Source organism: Coenobita brevimanus, chromosome 54 (genome assembly GCF_032717465.1).
Source record: "Coenobita brevimanus isolate Jiangsu-jjx chromosome 54, ASM3271746v2, whole genome shotgun sequence".
Classification (NCBI taxonomy): Eukaryota; Metazoa; Arthropoda; class Malacostraca; order Decapoda; family Coenobitidae; genus Coenobita; species Coenobita brevimanus.
In genome coordinates, this window is record NC_137007.1 from 26206293 (window position 1) to 26223814 (window position 17522).

At 41.3% G+C, this 17522-nt stretch overlaps 1 protein-coding gene across 1 annotated transcript in view; it reads left to right on the top strand.

The window, feature by feature from the left end:
- LOC145400933 (uncharacterized) overlaps positions 1-16749 on the top strand; it is a 52232-nt gene extending 35483 nt beyond the window's left edge. The window contains exon 3 of the mRNA XM_080273298.1: positions 16088-16749. Within this exon, the coding sequence (XP_080129424.1) occupies positions 16088-16138 (51 nt within the window). The 3' untranslated portion in view covers positions 16139-16749. The remainder of the gene's footprint in view (positions 1-16087) is intronic.
- Positions 16750-17522: the final 773 nt, after the last annotated feature.

The following is a 17522-nucleotide window of genomic DNA, read 5'->3' on the forward strand; positions in this document are numbered from 1 at the left end:
CTCGCTGTACATTCATTGACTTCACCTCTCTCAAAGACCATCACTTTACCCTTCCCTACATTCACCTTTAGATTCCGTTTCTTACACACACTCCCAAACTCATCCACCAAGCCCTGCAGCTCCCCTTCATCTTCACCCAACAACACAGTATCATCTGCAAACAACAGTACAGGGAGTTTCCAAACACTACCCTCTCACCAGGGCCACTCCAACATCCACTACCCTACCTTGTACCTCTTTTATTTCCCCACCCATGTACAGATTGAACAACCATGGAGTCATGACATCCCTATTTCAACCCAACCTTCAAAGAGAAAAATTTACTCGGTTCACCATCCACACGCACTGCAGCCTTAGCACCATCATATATACTCTTCACAGCATTCAGAAACTTCCCATCTACTCCATATATTCTTAATACTTTCCACAATCCTTGTCTATCTACCCTGTCATAAGCTTTCTCCAAAGCCATGAAAGCCGCATACAACTTCTTTCCCTTCTCTAGAAACTTTTCCACTAAAGATCTAAGAATGAATATCTGATCTACACAACCTCTTCCCTTCCTAAAGCCTCCCTGTTCTTCTCCAAGTAATTCCTCTGTTCTTTCTCTAACTTTGTCAATAAGTATCCTACCATACACTTTTCCTGTTATACTAAGAAGACAAATGCCTCTATGATTACCACACTTTTTTTTTCCCTTTTCCTTTGTACAAAGGAATAATTATACCTGACTTCCAATCCTCCGGGACTCTACCTTCCTCCCAGGCCAATCTGCACATCTTCCACATCCAATTTACTACTATCTCTTCCCAATGCTTCAGCATTTCACCACACACTCCATCAATTCCTGGGGCTTTCCCCAATTTAACTTTCTTCATTGCTTCCACGACTTCAGTCCTACTGATTTCTTCCTGTCTTCTCACCTCCCTCCTTCTCCCAGCCATTCCCCAGCCACTTATACTCGCATTACTTCCGTCCTCTATGTTCAACAGTTCCTTAAAGTGTTCTCTCCATCTGCTCACTTTTTCTCCCTTCTCCACTAGAAATCTACCATTTTTATCTTACACTTCCCTGCTAACTTCACTTCTGCCCAGTCTTACTCTCTTCACCTCTTTCCAGAACATTTTCTTACAGTCCCTCCACTTTACACTCATATTCCTTCCAAATTCCTCATTCACTCTGGTACTAATCTTTTCACCTTTCTCTATCTTTCTACATATAACTCTCTCTTCCTCCTCTCAACTTCTTCCACGCCCCTATTTCTCATCCATTCATTGTATGCTTTCTTCTTTTATCCCACAGCTTGTCTCACCTCTTCATTCCACCATGCTATTCCTTGCATCCCCCCCTGTCTTCTCTTCATCCCACACACCACATCACATGCTGCACATATTTCTTTTGTGAATATCCTGCACACACCTTCCATGTCCTCCATCTGCTCCAATAGGAGCCCCCACAAACTCCTGAAAGTTGCCAGTGTTTGCTGGATCATTAAATAGCGTGGGGTCACTCCCTGCTCAGAGTTGGTGTACCTTCCTTCAAAATAATTCCTGTCGGGATTATTACTCGTGCATAAAGCATTATACCGGTATTATTTTCATCTTAGATATCTTTCTGATGCTCTAAACGAGATTTACTCTGAAAAGTCCTCCATAGAGCTTACTAAAAGCCATTAAAGCTTATTGTGTGTTTTTGCATTCAGCACATTTTTATCAAGTGTTAAGAATCTATCTATCTATCTATAGCCCGACGCCCTAATCCCGCAAAGGGTGGCCACAGACAAAACGCCTCCAAGTCACTCTGTCACCCACCATTTGACTACCCTCCCCCCAACTCACCCCCCCCCTCCCTCATATACCTCTCAACTCCATCCCTCCACCTCATCCTCGGTCTACCCCTCCCTCTCCCTCCCTCCACCTCACCTACATACACCCTCTTAGTCAGTCTTTCATTCTCCATTCTCTCCACATGTCCAAACCACTTCAGTGTATTTCTCCTAATCTTCTCAACCACATCCACATCTACCCCACAACGTTCCTTCACTTCTTCATTCGTCAACCTGTCCCTCCACGTCACTCCACATGCTCCTCTCAAGTAACTCATTTCCATTGCTCTCACTCTTGACTTGTTCCCCTCTTGCAAGGTCCACGCCTCGCTTCCATACGTCAGGGTAGGGATCACAGTACCATCATGCAGTGACTTCTTAACTTCCATACTCACCTCCCTATTTCTCATCACTGCTTTCAGTGTACCAACAACCTTCCTTCCCTGCTGTACCCTTTCACGTACTTCATCCCCCAAAGTTCCATCCTTACTCATCACACTACCCAAGTACTTGAATGCACTCACATTCTCCATATCCTCACCATCCAACCTCACTGCACACTCTGTGACTTCATTCCTCTCAAACACCATAACTTTACTTTTGTTTACATTAACTTTCAGCTTCCTCCTCCTACACACTGTCTCAAATTCATTCACCAAACCTTGCAACTCCCATTCATCTTCACTCAACAATACTGTATCATCAGCAAACAGCAACACAGGAAGCTTCCAAATCTCACCCTCATTCATTAGGGCCAGCCCCACATCCACTGCCCTACCTTGCACCTCCTTTACAACCCCATCCATATATATATTAAACAGCCATGGAGACATCACACACCCTTGTTTCAGTCCCACATTGAGATCAAAGAACTCACTCAGCTCACCATCCACTTGCACCGTAGCCCTAGCTCCCTCGTACATACTCTCCACAGCACTCAACAATTTCCCCTCCACTCCATATATTCTTAATACCTTCCACATACAGTAAAAGTCCTATTATTCGGCAACTGATTGTTCGGTAGATCCGACATTTCGGCAGTTTTGAGAAATAGTGCCATTTACGAAAAACATTGATTGTTCGGCAGATGTCCGGAATCATCTCGGCAGTCTATGAAGCGTTATCTGTGGCTTGTAGGCCTAATGTTTCTTTACACTTCTGTATGTTCACTAATTTCTATATTTTTATTCGGATTCAGGTATAGTACTGTATTGATTACAATATTGCACAGTATCATACACTACAGTAACCACCCCCACCAAATTAGCGAGGGTTACGTTCCAAGCGCCCACGCTAATTCTTGAAAGTTTCATTCTTGATGCCTTCCTTAAAATGACACCGGTAATTGAGTAAACCATGAACCACTGACGTTGTAATGCATTACCCATAAATAAATGTTGCTTGTTAAATCAGTTTCCCCGTTGTTTTTAGCTGTACAGCTGTGACAGCTCTTAGCATAATGGTGGGACTGTCCTGTTTAACTGAACCTAACCTAACCGAGTTTAACTGTACCTAATAATTTAACCAAACCTAACCTAACCTAAAGTCAGAAAAATACTTAAAAATAAACTGGAGGAATATGAATTGCTAAGGTCTCTCTGATGAAAGTTAAACGTACATTTAGAGCTCATTCTTTTGTTTGTTTGTGCTTAACGTGAAAGAGAGAGCATTGATGCAAACAGTAATATATCTCATTAACCCCTTAATAACCTCCGGCACTGAACAACCTTTTACAGTACCGATGTCAGTGATGTTAAGTTAGTGTGAGCTATAAAGAAAACTGAACAATTATGGGGAGGGAACGAAGGTCACTGGTATGTTTACGTGACTACGCTACGATTCCAAGCAGTTAGGCGGTCGGTTAATCTCAGATGTTTTCGCCCATTTGGTAAATACACCGTAACTTTATCAATCTTTCCGTGACTTATAGCGAATCATAGCATGGGTTTAGGAAGCTAAATAACACATTGCTAGGTGAGCCAGACGATTATCTTCCCATCTTTAAGAAAAATAAATTGATTTCGAAAGAATGGAAGAACTTTACGTACTCAGAGAGGGATTTAATTTCTTCCATTTTCTTATAAGATGTGAAGATAATCGTCTGGCGCACCTAGAAATGTGTTATTTAGCTTCCTAAACCCATGCTGTGATTCGCTGTGATTGACTGGAGAATTGATAAAGTTACGGTGCATTTACCAAATGGGCGAAAACATCTGAGATTAACTGACCCCCTGACTGCTTGGAATCGTAGCGTAGAGTCATGTAAACATACCAGTGACCATCGTTCCATTCCCATAATTGTTCACAGTTTTTCCATAGCTCACTAACTCGACATCGTACTGTAAAGGGTTGTTCAATGTCGGAGGTTACTAAGGGGTTCATGGAATACATTACTGTTTCCATCAGTACTCTCCTTTCACATGTAAACAAAAAACGAACAAAAGAGTGAGTGCTAAATGTAAGTTATAACTTTCATCAGAAAGACCTTACCAATTCAGATCCCTTTACTTTATTTTATGCAATTTTCTGACTATTTTATTTTGTTTGGAAAAAGTACTGTATACAGTACTCACTCCAAACATATTTGTAATAATATAAGTAGTGATGAGTTCACCAATACAAGTGATGTACTGAGCTGGTAGGTAATATTCCGTATCATTTCGGCCATCCAGGAAGTGTTATCTGACTTGTAGGCCTACTGTGTCATTACCCTTGTGTATATATATATATATATATATATATATATATATATATTTCAGATTCAGGTATAGTACTGTATTGATTGCAGTATTGTACAGTATACAGTACTCTCTCCAAACACAGTTGTAATACTGTACCATAAGTGGTGAAGAGTGTTCACCAATATATTTAAGGTACTGAGTGGGTAGGTTTTTGATTATTCGGCAAATCTAATTTCTCGGCATCATCTTGGTCCCATAGATGCCGAATAATGGGACTTGTACTGTACCTTGCCTATCTATTCTGTCATAAGCTTTCTCCAAGTCCATGACGGCAGTATACACTTTCCTTCCCTTCTCTAGATACTTCTCCACTAAACATCTTGGAACAAATATCTGATCTACACACCCTTTTCCCTTCCTAAATCCCCCTTGTTCTTCTCCAGCTAGCTCCTCTGTCATATGCCTAACCCTATCAATGAGTATTCTACCATATATTTTACTGGTCACACTAAGAAGCCAAATACCCCTATGGTTACCACATACTTCTCTCTCCCCTTTTCCTTTGTACAGAGGAACAATTATACCTGATTTCCAGTCCTCTGGAACCCTTCCCTCTTCCCAAGCCAATCTACACAACTTCCATATCCACTCCACAACAATCTCACCCCCATACCTAAGCATTTCACCACACACACCATCAATTCCTGGGGCCTTTCCCAGCTTAATCTTCTTCATCGCTTCCACTACTTCCGCCCTACTGATCTCTCCCTCCCTCCTCTCATCTCTTCTTCTCCCAGCCATTCCCCAACCACTTATACTAACACTGCTCTCACTCTCTACATTCAACAAATCCTCAAAGTGCTCCTTCCATCTCCTCAATTTCTCTCTCTTCTCCACCAACAATCTATTATTCCTATCTTTCACTCCCCTATTACTTCCCCTTTCACACTGCCTTACTATCTTTACCTCCTTCCAAAACAATTATGAATCTCAGTTGTTGAAAAAATTTATCATACAGTTTCCAAAGATCGTAATCTTTCATTTGGCAAATCCTGACATGATTCTATCCATTATATGCTTATTAATAGTAAGAATTGTACTGCTGAAATCTTACGTGGCCGAGATCAGCGACCTGAATTTTTAAAGGCGTGGCTTTGAAAAAACGTCTCATTTCTGCTACAATCAATTTTTCCACATATATTTTAGCTGCGCAGTCAACCACATCACTATATTTTCCGGATTTATCGGCTGATTTCAAAAGGCGCGAGCATCAGGTGTCGTGTATACACATCATCAGCGCCACCCTGGGCCTCTGGCAGCAGGCACACAAACTACGCCATGCTGCCCACGAGAAAGCGCCTACATATGAGCGCAGTGAGTTCATACGATCTTTGATTATTTAAGTACCATATTTCCTTCATTTGCTATGTAAGATATAATTTCATTATACCCATTTACCATTTTTTCCTTACAAATGTACATTCGTCACTTAAAAACACGACGTGATCAATACTCAGGCAACATAATGCTCGTATGTAGGCTGTCCCTAAACTGAGATGGACACAGCTTTCCGTTTCTTTTATATTTTGATAAAGAAGCCATTTCTTCTCCAGTATTTTATGTAGATAAATCAATAAATATCCTATTTTCAGTAAAGTAACAAAAATTGTATAAATAATTCAAGTTGACCCCACTTTTGCACTTTACATTAAGTTATCTGGTGAAAGGTGGCATCTTTTTCCAGTTTGTGGGGGCTCCCATTCATATTTGCCCAATCGTTCCTCCACTTCTCTCTTATATTCTGCCTTTTTCTCATCCTCTTGTAACCTTTCCACTCTCCTTGCAAATACTCCTTCATCCTGGCCTTCTCTTCTATTTCTCCATCTTATTTGGATCTTGATTCTGGCCACCACCAAGTAGTGGTCAGAAAGTCCACTCCCCCAACCTCTATAAGCTCTTGCATCCATTACACATTTTCGCATCCTTTCATCCACACACACATAATCATTGCCTTCCTTTCATTCAGTTCACCGCCCACCCTTCATCACTTGCCATGTATATATACCTGTGGATCATTTTATGCCTGAAGAGGGTATTGGCTATCACCAACCCCCTCCCAGCACAAATGTCCACTAATGCACTGCCATTCTCATCTATCTTAGCAGGCACACCCCACTCACCAACTATTCCATCCACCTTCACATTCCCTACTTTACCATTCATATCACCGATCAAAAACACCTCTCATTCCTTCCAAACTTTTCCATGCACACTTCCATATTTGTCAAGAACTCTTCTCTCACTTCTCTTGCACAATCTTGATTTGGCGAATACACGCACACAATCGCCCACATTTGTATTCCAACTTTCAATCCTACCCACACAATCCTTGACCCAACTGATCCATACTCTCTTATGTTCCATCATTTACTCACAACTATACACACTCCTTTTGCCCTCTCATTCTCACCTACTCCTGCACATATACCCCATCCATACTCCCATTCTCTCACACTCTCACCTCTCTATTTCGTTTCAGTTACTCCACATACATCAACTTTCGCACCCTCAAGCACCTGGACAATCTCTCTTTCACCTCATCATTCGCACCTCTTACATTCCATTCAGGAAAAGTATGTAGAAAAAAAAGGGAACTGTCCTTTGTTTTTGTTGATTTGGAGAAGGCCTTTGACAGAGTCCCTAGAGAGGTGGTGAAGTGAGCAACGAGAAAGCTTGGGATTAAGGAGTGGCTGGTTAGGGTCATTTTGGCAATGTATGTGGATAAAGCTTGGGATCAGATAGTGGCTGGTCTAGGGTTGTTATGGCCATGTATGTCAGGTAAGGGTGAATGGAGATTTGAGTGATGAGTATCCTGTGAATGTTGGTATGCTCCAGGAGTCAGTTTTGAGCCCCTTCTTTGTATTATGGTACTTGGAAGCCCTCTCACATGACTTCAGAAATGGACTCCTGTGGGAGATGTTGTATGCTGGTGAGTTGGTGTTGATTGCAGATAATGAAAGGAAGGCAGTGGAGAGATGGTATGGGACACAAGTGCTTAAGAGTAAATGCAGATAAAATAAAAGTGATGGTACTGTATCTAGGGCTGGTGGTGGTACTGTCAAAGTAGAGGGAGATTGGCCATGTGCAATATGCCACAAGGGTGTGGGAAGTAATTCCATCTTGTGCAGTCTCTGTGATGAGTGGACGTGTAAGTGATGTAGTGGTATCAGAGGTAGACTGTGAGGTACACTAAAATCCCAGTTAACTAGGAAGCTTGGGGAATTTACCTTTCCGGTTACCAATTTTTCCCGCATATCATATATACAATATACATACTCTTACACAGACTATACCATTCCATTATTTACAATACTACTCGTATGCAGGACCACACTAACGTTTTTCCATTGAAGCCTGAAACACACCCCATTGGCATAACACACTTCGTTGCAGTGTCTTGCAGTAGTGCATAATGCACACATTGTCTATTTTGTTATATATTATTCATTATTTTATTCATCACACAAAAATAAACTAAAGAAATAAATCTTGAGCATTCATTGGTGAACTGATAATTTGGAAAGAAGTGTTTGACTACTGTACAGTTATCATGACTCCTTTGCTCACAGTAGTGTATACATGCCGTGGCCTACCCACTTATTCCTCACCTGACCGCTGTCACTCCACCCCTCACTCACCACTCTGTTTTTTGCGGGTAATACAATAAATACATAGGAATTGCAGGCACAGTAATTTTTTCAAGTAAATTATTCATTTGTATCAGCTAGGTTTATCTTTTCTGTCAATGCAATTCATGCAAAGATGACAATGCCAACACAAAAGCGTTCTACGATAACATCATCTTAGAATGCATTTGATGACAATGCCGATGCAAATGCGTTCTAAGATGCCATTATCTTAAAACATCTGATAACAGTGCAAATGCATTCTAAGATATCATCTTAGAATGTATTTGCATTGGCAGAAAAGATAAACTTTAGCTGATAGAAATGAAGCATTTGTTTTATTTGACAAAATTACTGTGCATGTAATTCCTACATGTTAACTGTATTATCTGCAAAACAGCTGAGTGGTGAGTGAGGGGTGGAATGACGGTGGTCAGGTGAGGAATAAATGGGTAGGCCATGGTACATGTACACAACAGTGAGCAAGGGAGTCATGATAACTCTATTGTAGAACACTTTTCAGGTCATCAGTTCATCAATAAAAGCTTGAGGTTTATTTCTGTAGTTTGTTTTCCATGTTTTTATGAATAAGATGAATAATGTTTTAACAGAATGGACTTGCCATTTTAAATGTCAGGACCAAGTTGCCTAGCCCCGGGCTCCTACGCTCCTCATGGAGCAACGTAGGATTGGGTAATGGATGGACTTGCCAAGGTACTGTAAGATACTGGAAGCTTGTGGGTAGTTAAAGTTTGTTCATTAGGTAGGAAATGTACCAGTACAACACAGTTTCGACGTGAAAAATATACCTCTTTTTCAGTGGAATTATTTGTCTTGCTTTACACACACACACACACACACACGGCAACTGACACTAACTGCACAACCAGTGGCTGCCTTGACAGTCACGTTTTCTCTGAATGGGACAAGATGTGTGCATTGCATTACATCAGAATGCTACCACCAAATGAAACAAAAAGTTTTATTGGTATAATGTGCCTTAACACATTTCATTTGATGTCCTGTCTCTGTGACCAGCATTATGTAAAGTTAGTTACCCACTTACTACTACCTTTAGATGTGGCTGTCTATGCACCAATGAAGAGAATATGGAGAAGAGTGCTGGAGGAATGGAGAAGAGGAAGCGGAATGGTTGCAGGGACAATGCTGATGTGGTTTTTCCCACAACTGCTTTCAAAATTACTGGAAGAGATTAGTGACAAGTTGCCATTGTTAATCAAGGCAGGGTTTCAGGCTTTTGGCATTTACCTGTTCATCCCATCTTGTTTACTGAATAAGTACGGGAACGACCAAAAAGACACCAAGGAAGCAGGTGAGCCCAAACCTAATGCATATGCTCAAAGAATGGCATGAAGGCACAAAGAAGCCTACAACAAAGAGGAAAAAAGGTTACATGTTTCTGCTGATCACACAGTAACAAATGAGGACATGCACAGCCCAGCACCTCTGGTACTGCAGCTCCAAGATGTTCTGGTACGCAACGTGAAAGGTCATCACTGTCGTCAGGTTCCGAAGAGGGTAGCAGGGCTCGTCAGCACATCCTGAAGCAATTTCCTCTCCCGGAGGCACAAGAAGACCCTGATAACCCAGATGCCGTCCCACTGGAAGAGGACTCTCAAGACAGATTTGCAGCAGGCAAATATATAATTGCCTCATTTTATGATAACACGATAAGCCACGTTACTACCTGGGACAAGTGATCAGACAAGTTGAAAGTGAAGCTGACTCCACATGGACTGTTACCTGCTACAGAAAGACAGAAGTGCCATCAAGGTACATGCATCAGCCTTTAATTACATTAAAAAAACCTAACATGGCTGACATCATTGAAACATCCGGGGACCAGATTGTCAAAAAAAGTTCCTCTAGTAGTTGCCTTAACCCCTAGGCAATGGGCATGGGTTTACCTATCCACGTCCCAGAACTGGGTTATTTTCAGGATAATCGATTTTCCCCAAAATATATATATATATATATATTTTTTTTCATTACAAATCAATCACAAATGACAAAAAACACATAAAAAGTGCGTACTTATTCTCTGTTGGCAATTTGGAGGTGGTGGTGTGGTGTGAGGGAGCCAGTGTGTGGCAGCTGAGCTGAGCATGTTCAAGGTCACGGTGGTGTGTTGGCGGTATTAGTGGAGGGAAGAAGGATGTTTACCTCATGCCAAAATAAGTGTTGAATGTGTATTTGTTTCACTAATTCACAATGCCAGATGAACACAATATTACAAATAAAATAGCAAAAAAACACAAGAAAGTAACTGATAAAGACTGGCTTATTTTATGTTTTCCATGATGCTTATTTTCTAACAAATTTATGTCTATTTATTTATTCACTATTATTTACACATTATTTCACTGTTGTTAGTAACTCTTGACAGTATGATACTTTCCATACACTCTCCCCCACACCCCTCAGGGCCCCCTAGTAGCCCTCCCCACCCCTCCCAATCCCTACCCCAACCCTGAACCAGTATCAGCTATGGTCCTTTCGCAGCAAGAAGTCCGTTCAGGGTGTGGCAGAAGTTGGGATTTCCCCAAGTGCGACGATGCCAATTTGACCACCAATTATCGGATTATCACTGTCTGCCTACCTACCCCCATCCCACCTGTTTCTCTCTCTCTCTCTCTCTCTCTATATATATATATATATTGTATATATTTATTATTTATTTACAACTTTTTTTCCACACCACCTATGAGGTAAAAGTCTAGGCACGTTTTATTTTTAAGAGGTTTCCCCTGTAGGCCTAATCAGCTCTCTGACCCTGGGTCCCTCGCCAACCTCGGCGTGGCAACATGGGAAAAAAGCACTGCCACGTGTCATAGAATTCATTGAAATCATTGTTATAATTCTAAAAAGTGATACTCAATGTACTATATAGCTTTCTTTAGTATAAACAGAATATAAAAAACAATTTCAAATAGCACATACATGGGAAATGAGAGAGAGAGAGGCATGTACTACGGTTGATTTGGCAACATCGCTAGAGGTGATTCACCAGGTGGGCCCCACCCTGAACGGACTTAATGCGGTGAAAGGACCATAGTTCCAAGGCCACACTATCCCTACACCAGCCTCCCACCACCCTTCACCACAGCCTTCCTCACTGGTGGGCTGCCTTACCCCCGCCCCATCCCCTGGCCAGCCAGCATTACCCTGCGCACCAGCCATGCCGGGACAATACTCTGAGTCCATATGGTGCGCTACTAAGTTCAAACATGCCCGCAAAAATTTAAATGTCACATGACATGGACCGTAGGCCTCTACCAACACGTCATATGACGTGAACTGGCGCCTAGGGGTTAAAAACCTACAATTCTCTTCAGAAGTCAAGATTTCTCTGTAGCTATAGGGTAAGCAGTAAGTGTAATTTTTGACATTGTGCAACTAAACTTGCTTTGTTAAGGTGGAAAAACTAAATAACAGTAGCTTTTATAAAATATTTTCTTAAAAATTAATTCATAACTTTCCAAAAATTCCGTCATAAGTTTATACTTGGTTTAAACAGTGTTTGTAGAAATAGTTATTGTTTGGCTGAAGGGCATTTTAAATGAAATTTTTAGGTATTGTCCAAAATAGCCCCTGAGCCAAGATTTTCGGAAGTGTTGCAATCAAAAGTTGCCAAAATTTTATTTTTTATGATAGAACATTTTTCTTTGCACCATTTTATTCTCAAAACATTGTTCTCGATCAATGGAATAAATGAAGATCCTTTGTTAATTACAATGTATTCCCTGTAGCACAAAGTTTTTTTAAAAGACTGAACATGTCCGAGATAGCCCTGTTTGACGGTAGAGTTATTAGAATTTAAATCCTTCGGGGCAGTCTCAGACAGTTCACTGGGGCAAATCTGGCCAAAATTGTCTGGTGGCAATATTTTTCAAATGTGGCTCTGTTTGTCACTCAGTGTAGTGCTGCTTTCAGGTGTCTGCCCTTTCCTCTTCTTCTTTCTTCATTCCTTCCTTCCTCTTGTCTTTCTTCATTCTTTGCTTGTCCTTCTGCCTACAGGTGACTTTACACTCCCACTTCTGTCTTTCTTTCCTTTATTCTTTCCACTTTCTTCTGCCTATGGGTGACTCTACTGTACACTGAGTGACAAGCCAAATGGTTTCCTGTACACCAGGAAACCATCTGCTACACTGGGTGGTAACTTATTTATCTATCTATTTCCAGATGCCTTAATCCCGTAAGGGGTGGCCACAAATAAATCACCTCCACGTTGCCTTGTCCCCCACTGTTTCACTGCCATGCTCCCAGCTCACACACCCCCTCTTTCATATAACTTTCCACTCCATCCCTCCATCTCATCCTTGCCCTCCCCTCCACCTCACTCACACTTTCCATATCAGGTTATATGATGGTAACCATATAACCAAATTATGGTGCCTGGTCGTTTAGTGGGTAATTACGGCACTTCAGTCGGATTGAGCCGGTGAAGATTTACATCCAAGGGGTGGTTGGCGTTTATTGCTCATGTAATGCCACTCAGGGATGAGTGAGGCTGGTCACTCTCATCGTAAATGTCAGGACCACCTTGCCAAGCTCTGGGCCCCTACACTCCTCATGGGGCAATGTAGGATTGGGTGATGGATGGATGGCTCAGTTTCTGTCATTTCAGTTTATCATGATTTGCCACTATAAAAAGAAGCCTATACATCACCCTAGCTATACTGAAGATGTTGCCCATGCACTCGTGTCCATTAATGATGGTATGTCTATATGACAGGCAGCCCAGCTGTACAAAGTACCAAAGACTACCCTACATGACCAATACTGAGGAACAATTGTTGAGCCTGGACATGCTGGTCGCAAGACTGCTCCACTGTGAGAGGAAGATATGTCAGTTGCACAGAACATTGCTGCAATGGGTGACTTTGGACTTGCCCTTGATATTGATGATTTAAGAAAGTTTGTCAAGGATCATCTAGACCAGCATCAAAGACATATAGCAATCTTAACTGACAATCTCACTGGGAAAGATTGGGCATATGATTTTCTGGAACGGAACTCACATCTTCTGTCACGCAGATTGTGCCAAAATATCACTTGTCACCGTGCCCCTGTGAGCAAAGAGGAAGTGAAACACTACTTGACCAACTTGGGGAAGACAACTGAAGGTGTTATCCCAAGGAACATATTCAGTTATGACGAGACTAACTGGACTGATGTTCCGAAACCAAGATTATGATATTCCAGAAGGGTTTGAAGCATGCTGAGCATATAATCAACACCACAAAAGCTGCAGCATCAATCATGTTTGCCACTACAGCTTCAGGTCTTGTACTTGACCCATATGTTGTATACAAAGCGAAGTGGCAACAGAACACCTGGATGGTCGGTGGCCCAACTGATGCACATTACAACAGGACTAAATGTGGATGGTTTGATAGCTTTGTGTTCACTGACTAGTTGAAGAAAGTCATCATATCTTATGTCCACAAACTGCCCAAAGATGAACCCCAGGTCTTGCTTGGCGACAACCTTGCTTCACACACATCTTTTAAGGTAGTCCAGTTTTGTGAAGAAAACAACATTTGCCTGGTGTTCCTTCCTCCCAACTCACCTCATATGTTGCAACCATTGGACTTAGCTGTACATGGGCCCTTAAGGTTGCATGGAGGTAAGTCATTACCAAGTGGAAGTACAGCAAAGGAACGCACATGTCTACACTCCCCAAGTGGTGGCCTACCCAGGCTCCTACTTTCCTTGATGCAAAAGATGGATGGCAGATGGGAGGGGCTTAGTCGAGCTGCATTCAAGGCATGTGGAGTCTACCCATTTGATGCTGAACACATCTTGAGGAAGCTTAGGCATGATTACCCTGAACAGTACCCAGGGAGAGAGCACATCTGTGAAAACCTACTAGCGTACCTAAAGGAATGAGAAAATGTGTGCATCACCTGCGACCTCGTGGTAAGCAGGTAAGTGTTCCTCCAGGCCAAAGTGTAACTCTGACAGACCTCGGCCAATCTCCTGGCAGCAGCACAACACAATCAAGCACAAGAAAACGAAAGCAGGCAACCCCTGAAGTGGACTCCGATGAAGACACAGTCAACTCTGATGACGTCTCTACACACGACATTGATGAGGAACCAGATGAAGCAGATGAAACCGTTGGCAACATTACCACCGTGGTGCAGCTGCAAGTCTACTCACCACCAGGCTTACCAATATTTAGTGTGACTATGTCATGGTGAAATTTGTGGGTGGCAAGTCCCACACCACATTGTTGCTCGTGTTCCTAGTAAGGAACGTGATGAGTGGAAAGTGTGGTGCTTTCGCCATACTGAGCTATCAGGTATGAAAAATGGAGATGGTTGTGTTGCTTTCAAACTTCGTGACACCCCTGATGAGGGGTTGTCTCATCCTGACAATATTATGAAGTTGAAACTACAAGAAGTTTACAAAAGTAAGACTGTGTTTGGGTAGTTGGGTATACGTTAAGCCAAAGTATATGGTACCATGGCAAGTACACAGGAAGCATGGTATTTCATCTTGAGTTTAAATTGGTGATACATCTTTTGTTTGTGAAAATCAGGAGCACTAACCATTATTTAGTGCTTCATAAGCTTATTTTTCTTTGAATTTTGTTCTGTATACTATATTATTACAGGATCAGATAATCATGGATGCACATTTCATATACTTTAAAATCACTTGTTCCTGAATATGATAAGCATGCCCAAAGTACAAGCGAACTAGTTGTGTGTGTGTCCAGAAATGCCCCATTGTGGATATAAAAAAAAATATATATATTTTTAATCTGATGCTGCTGTAAGAAGGTACCTATAATTTTTTCTGAAGTGCCATTTTGTGTTATACAGTCACTACTCCTTTTACGTTGATTCGGTTTACGATAATTCGCTACAACGATGAAAGAAAAGTTCCACCCCAAAATCCGATTTACGATAAATTTCCCGCTATAACTATTTTGCCATCGGAAAGTGCTAGGCACATGCAAGGTGACCGTCGCTTGTCTCAGGCTAGATGGCGGCCCCGGCATGCAGCGCATTGTTATGGTTCAGGTCCCGCCACCTCTTCAATGCCCTGTCTTTTCAACTTGTTCATGTGTGCCCCCCTGTTATCGTCACCTCTCTGCCAAACATCATACTACAGTAGACATTGTGTTGCACCAGGCCAACTTTACACAAGTGCGATTACTGTACTGTATTTTGTTGCAACGATTTACTGTATGTGAGTAACGCTGCCTGTACTGGTGTGACAGTGTGTGTGTGTGTGTGTTTTTTTTTTTTTTTTTTTTTTTTTTTTTGATGAATTACTGTACAGTACTGTGGATTTGTGTGCCCAGTGGTAAGGTCAGTGCCAGTGTAGGCCCCAGTGCTATGGTTGGTGCAGGTATGGGCCGGATTCCCCTCCTCCTAACCTGTTCCTGTCTGACTCAGAGGCTGACCACTATTGCCTGTAAGCACAGGCTGTCCCCCAGCCTCGACGGGGACGACTTAGCAACAACTTGGACCAACACAGGGAGGAATGAAAGTGGGTTGTCATTTATGGTTCAGTCTTGGTTAGGTGACTTTGGGAAGTTGAGTTGACGTAACCCCCCTTTTATAATGTTTTAATCTCCTGATTTACTATAAAATCTGTATACGATAAGGTATGATCTGACATAACCCCATCGTAAAACGAGTAGTGACTATACACATGCAAGTTTGTAAGAAAACTTTTAAAAATTATACACAGCTTATCCTTGAGTTTATGAATATTTCCAAAGCAAAATAAGGTCCAAAATGTCTGATATAGCCCCATTTGATGGTAGAGAGAGAGAGAGATTGTGTGTGTGTGTAATTATTATTATTATTATTTTTTTTATTTTTTTATTTATTTATTTATTTTTTTTTTTACAGAGCAAGCGGGGTCGCAAGAGTGCCAGTGCCAAGACTGAAGGCGGGGAGTAAAGATCGAGAAGTCATCTCTTCATCCATAGCCATCACACCCCTGATCAGAAGCTGTCTTACCAAGGAACAAAAATGTAGTTCTTCCTTATTGACTATTTGCCTTCTGTAATGAGGCAAAGAAAAATGGTAAAAGCAACTTTTTTGTGCATTTAAAAGGTTATGCAGCTTATAAATCCCTATATATGTGCTTTCTTACTGCCTACATGCCTTTGTACACCCATATAGCTTAAAGTACCTATTTTTCTATGTATTTACATCAGTATACACTTCTTCTGTAGAAGTTAGATGGGGGTTGAGCAGGGGTATGATGGTGAAGGCCCACCTTTTGAATTCATTTTTGAGTGTTCCAGTACTGAATGTGTAGTGTAGTTATTAGTCATGAAATGTGGTCTCTCTATAGTACAAAAGTACTACAGTACCATGGAAATTAGATGTTAGTGTAACTTGGACATTTGTATCAAGATCTGAGAATGTGTTCTAAATTATTATAGTTATTATAATTGAAGATTTTTAATTTTAAGGGACCAGTTGTTCCCTTTTGTCAAAAATGCATTTAGCCATAATGAAGGCAAGTCAACCTTTCCTATTTTAATAAAGGTTTTAGTTGTGTATTTATAGTTTTATATCTACCCTGACTAAAAGTACAGTATTGAATAGACGTGTTGCCGGTTCTGGGTAAACATGGCCAGTGCACTCTGGCATGTACTTAAAAACTTAAGGTATATGTATCTTTTAATTCATCATTTGCACTGAACAAGACGTGATAACTTTAATTCTTTGTGGCTGGAGGGAAGCAGTTGCCATGTTGGCGATGATGTCAGCATTCATACTGCAGACGATGCTCCAATCCATCGCACTAATACCGGTAACAGAGATAATAGTTGTGATATTTACCGACAAGGCCACCGTAGATCAAAACTACCCCCTTCAGGTATGCTGTGAAGGAATACTTTTCATGGTGTAACTGTATGTTACCTGTTAGGTAAATTGTGGTGAAATCGACCAGTAGTAGTTTACAGCTACACCATTCATGAGTGGTGCTTGTCCCTCAGTGAGGTGGAAAGTGTTAAATGTATGCTGTACAGTATCAGTTGTAAGAGTTTATAATGGTATTATGCTCATGAATATTTAATATTTGACCTCTTCATTATTTTCTGGGGGGGAAAAAAAAAAAAAAAGTTTCAGTGACTCTAAACTTGATTGTGAAGTACCTTCAGGGGAGTGTGACGAAATATCGAATCGGCAGTCATTTACTAAATCAACACTGAATTGGCACCTTTTACTTGGTAGGTGTTATAGATCTTATCACCAATGAGGTCCATACTCATCTAATTATCCGAAATCCAGTCAGATTTTTGTATTTAATTTTACCTTGCAAAAAATC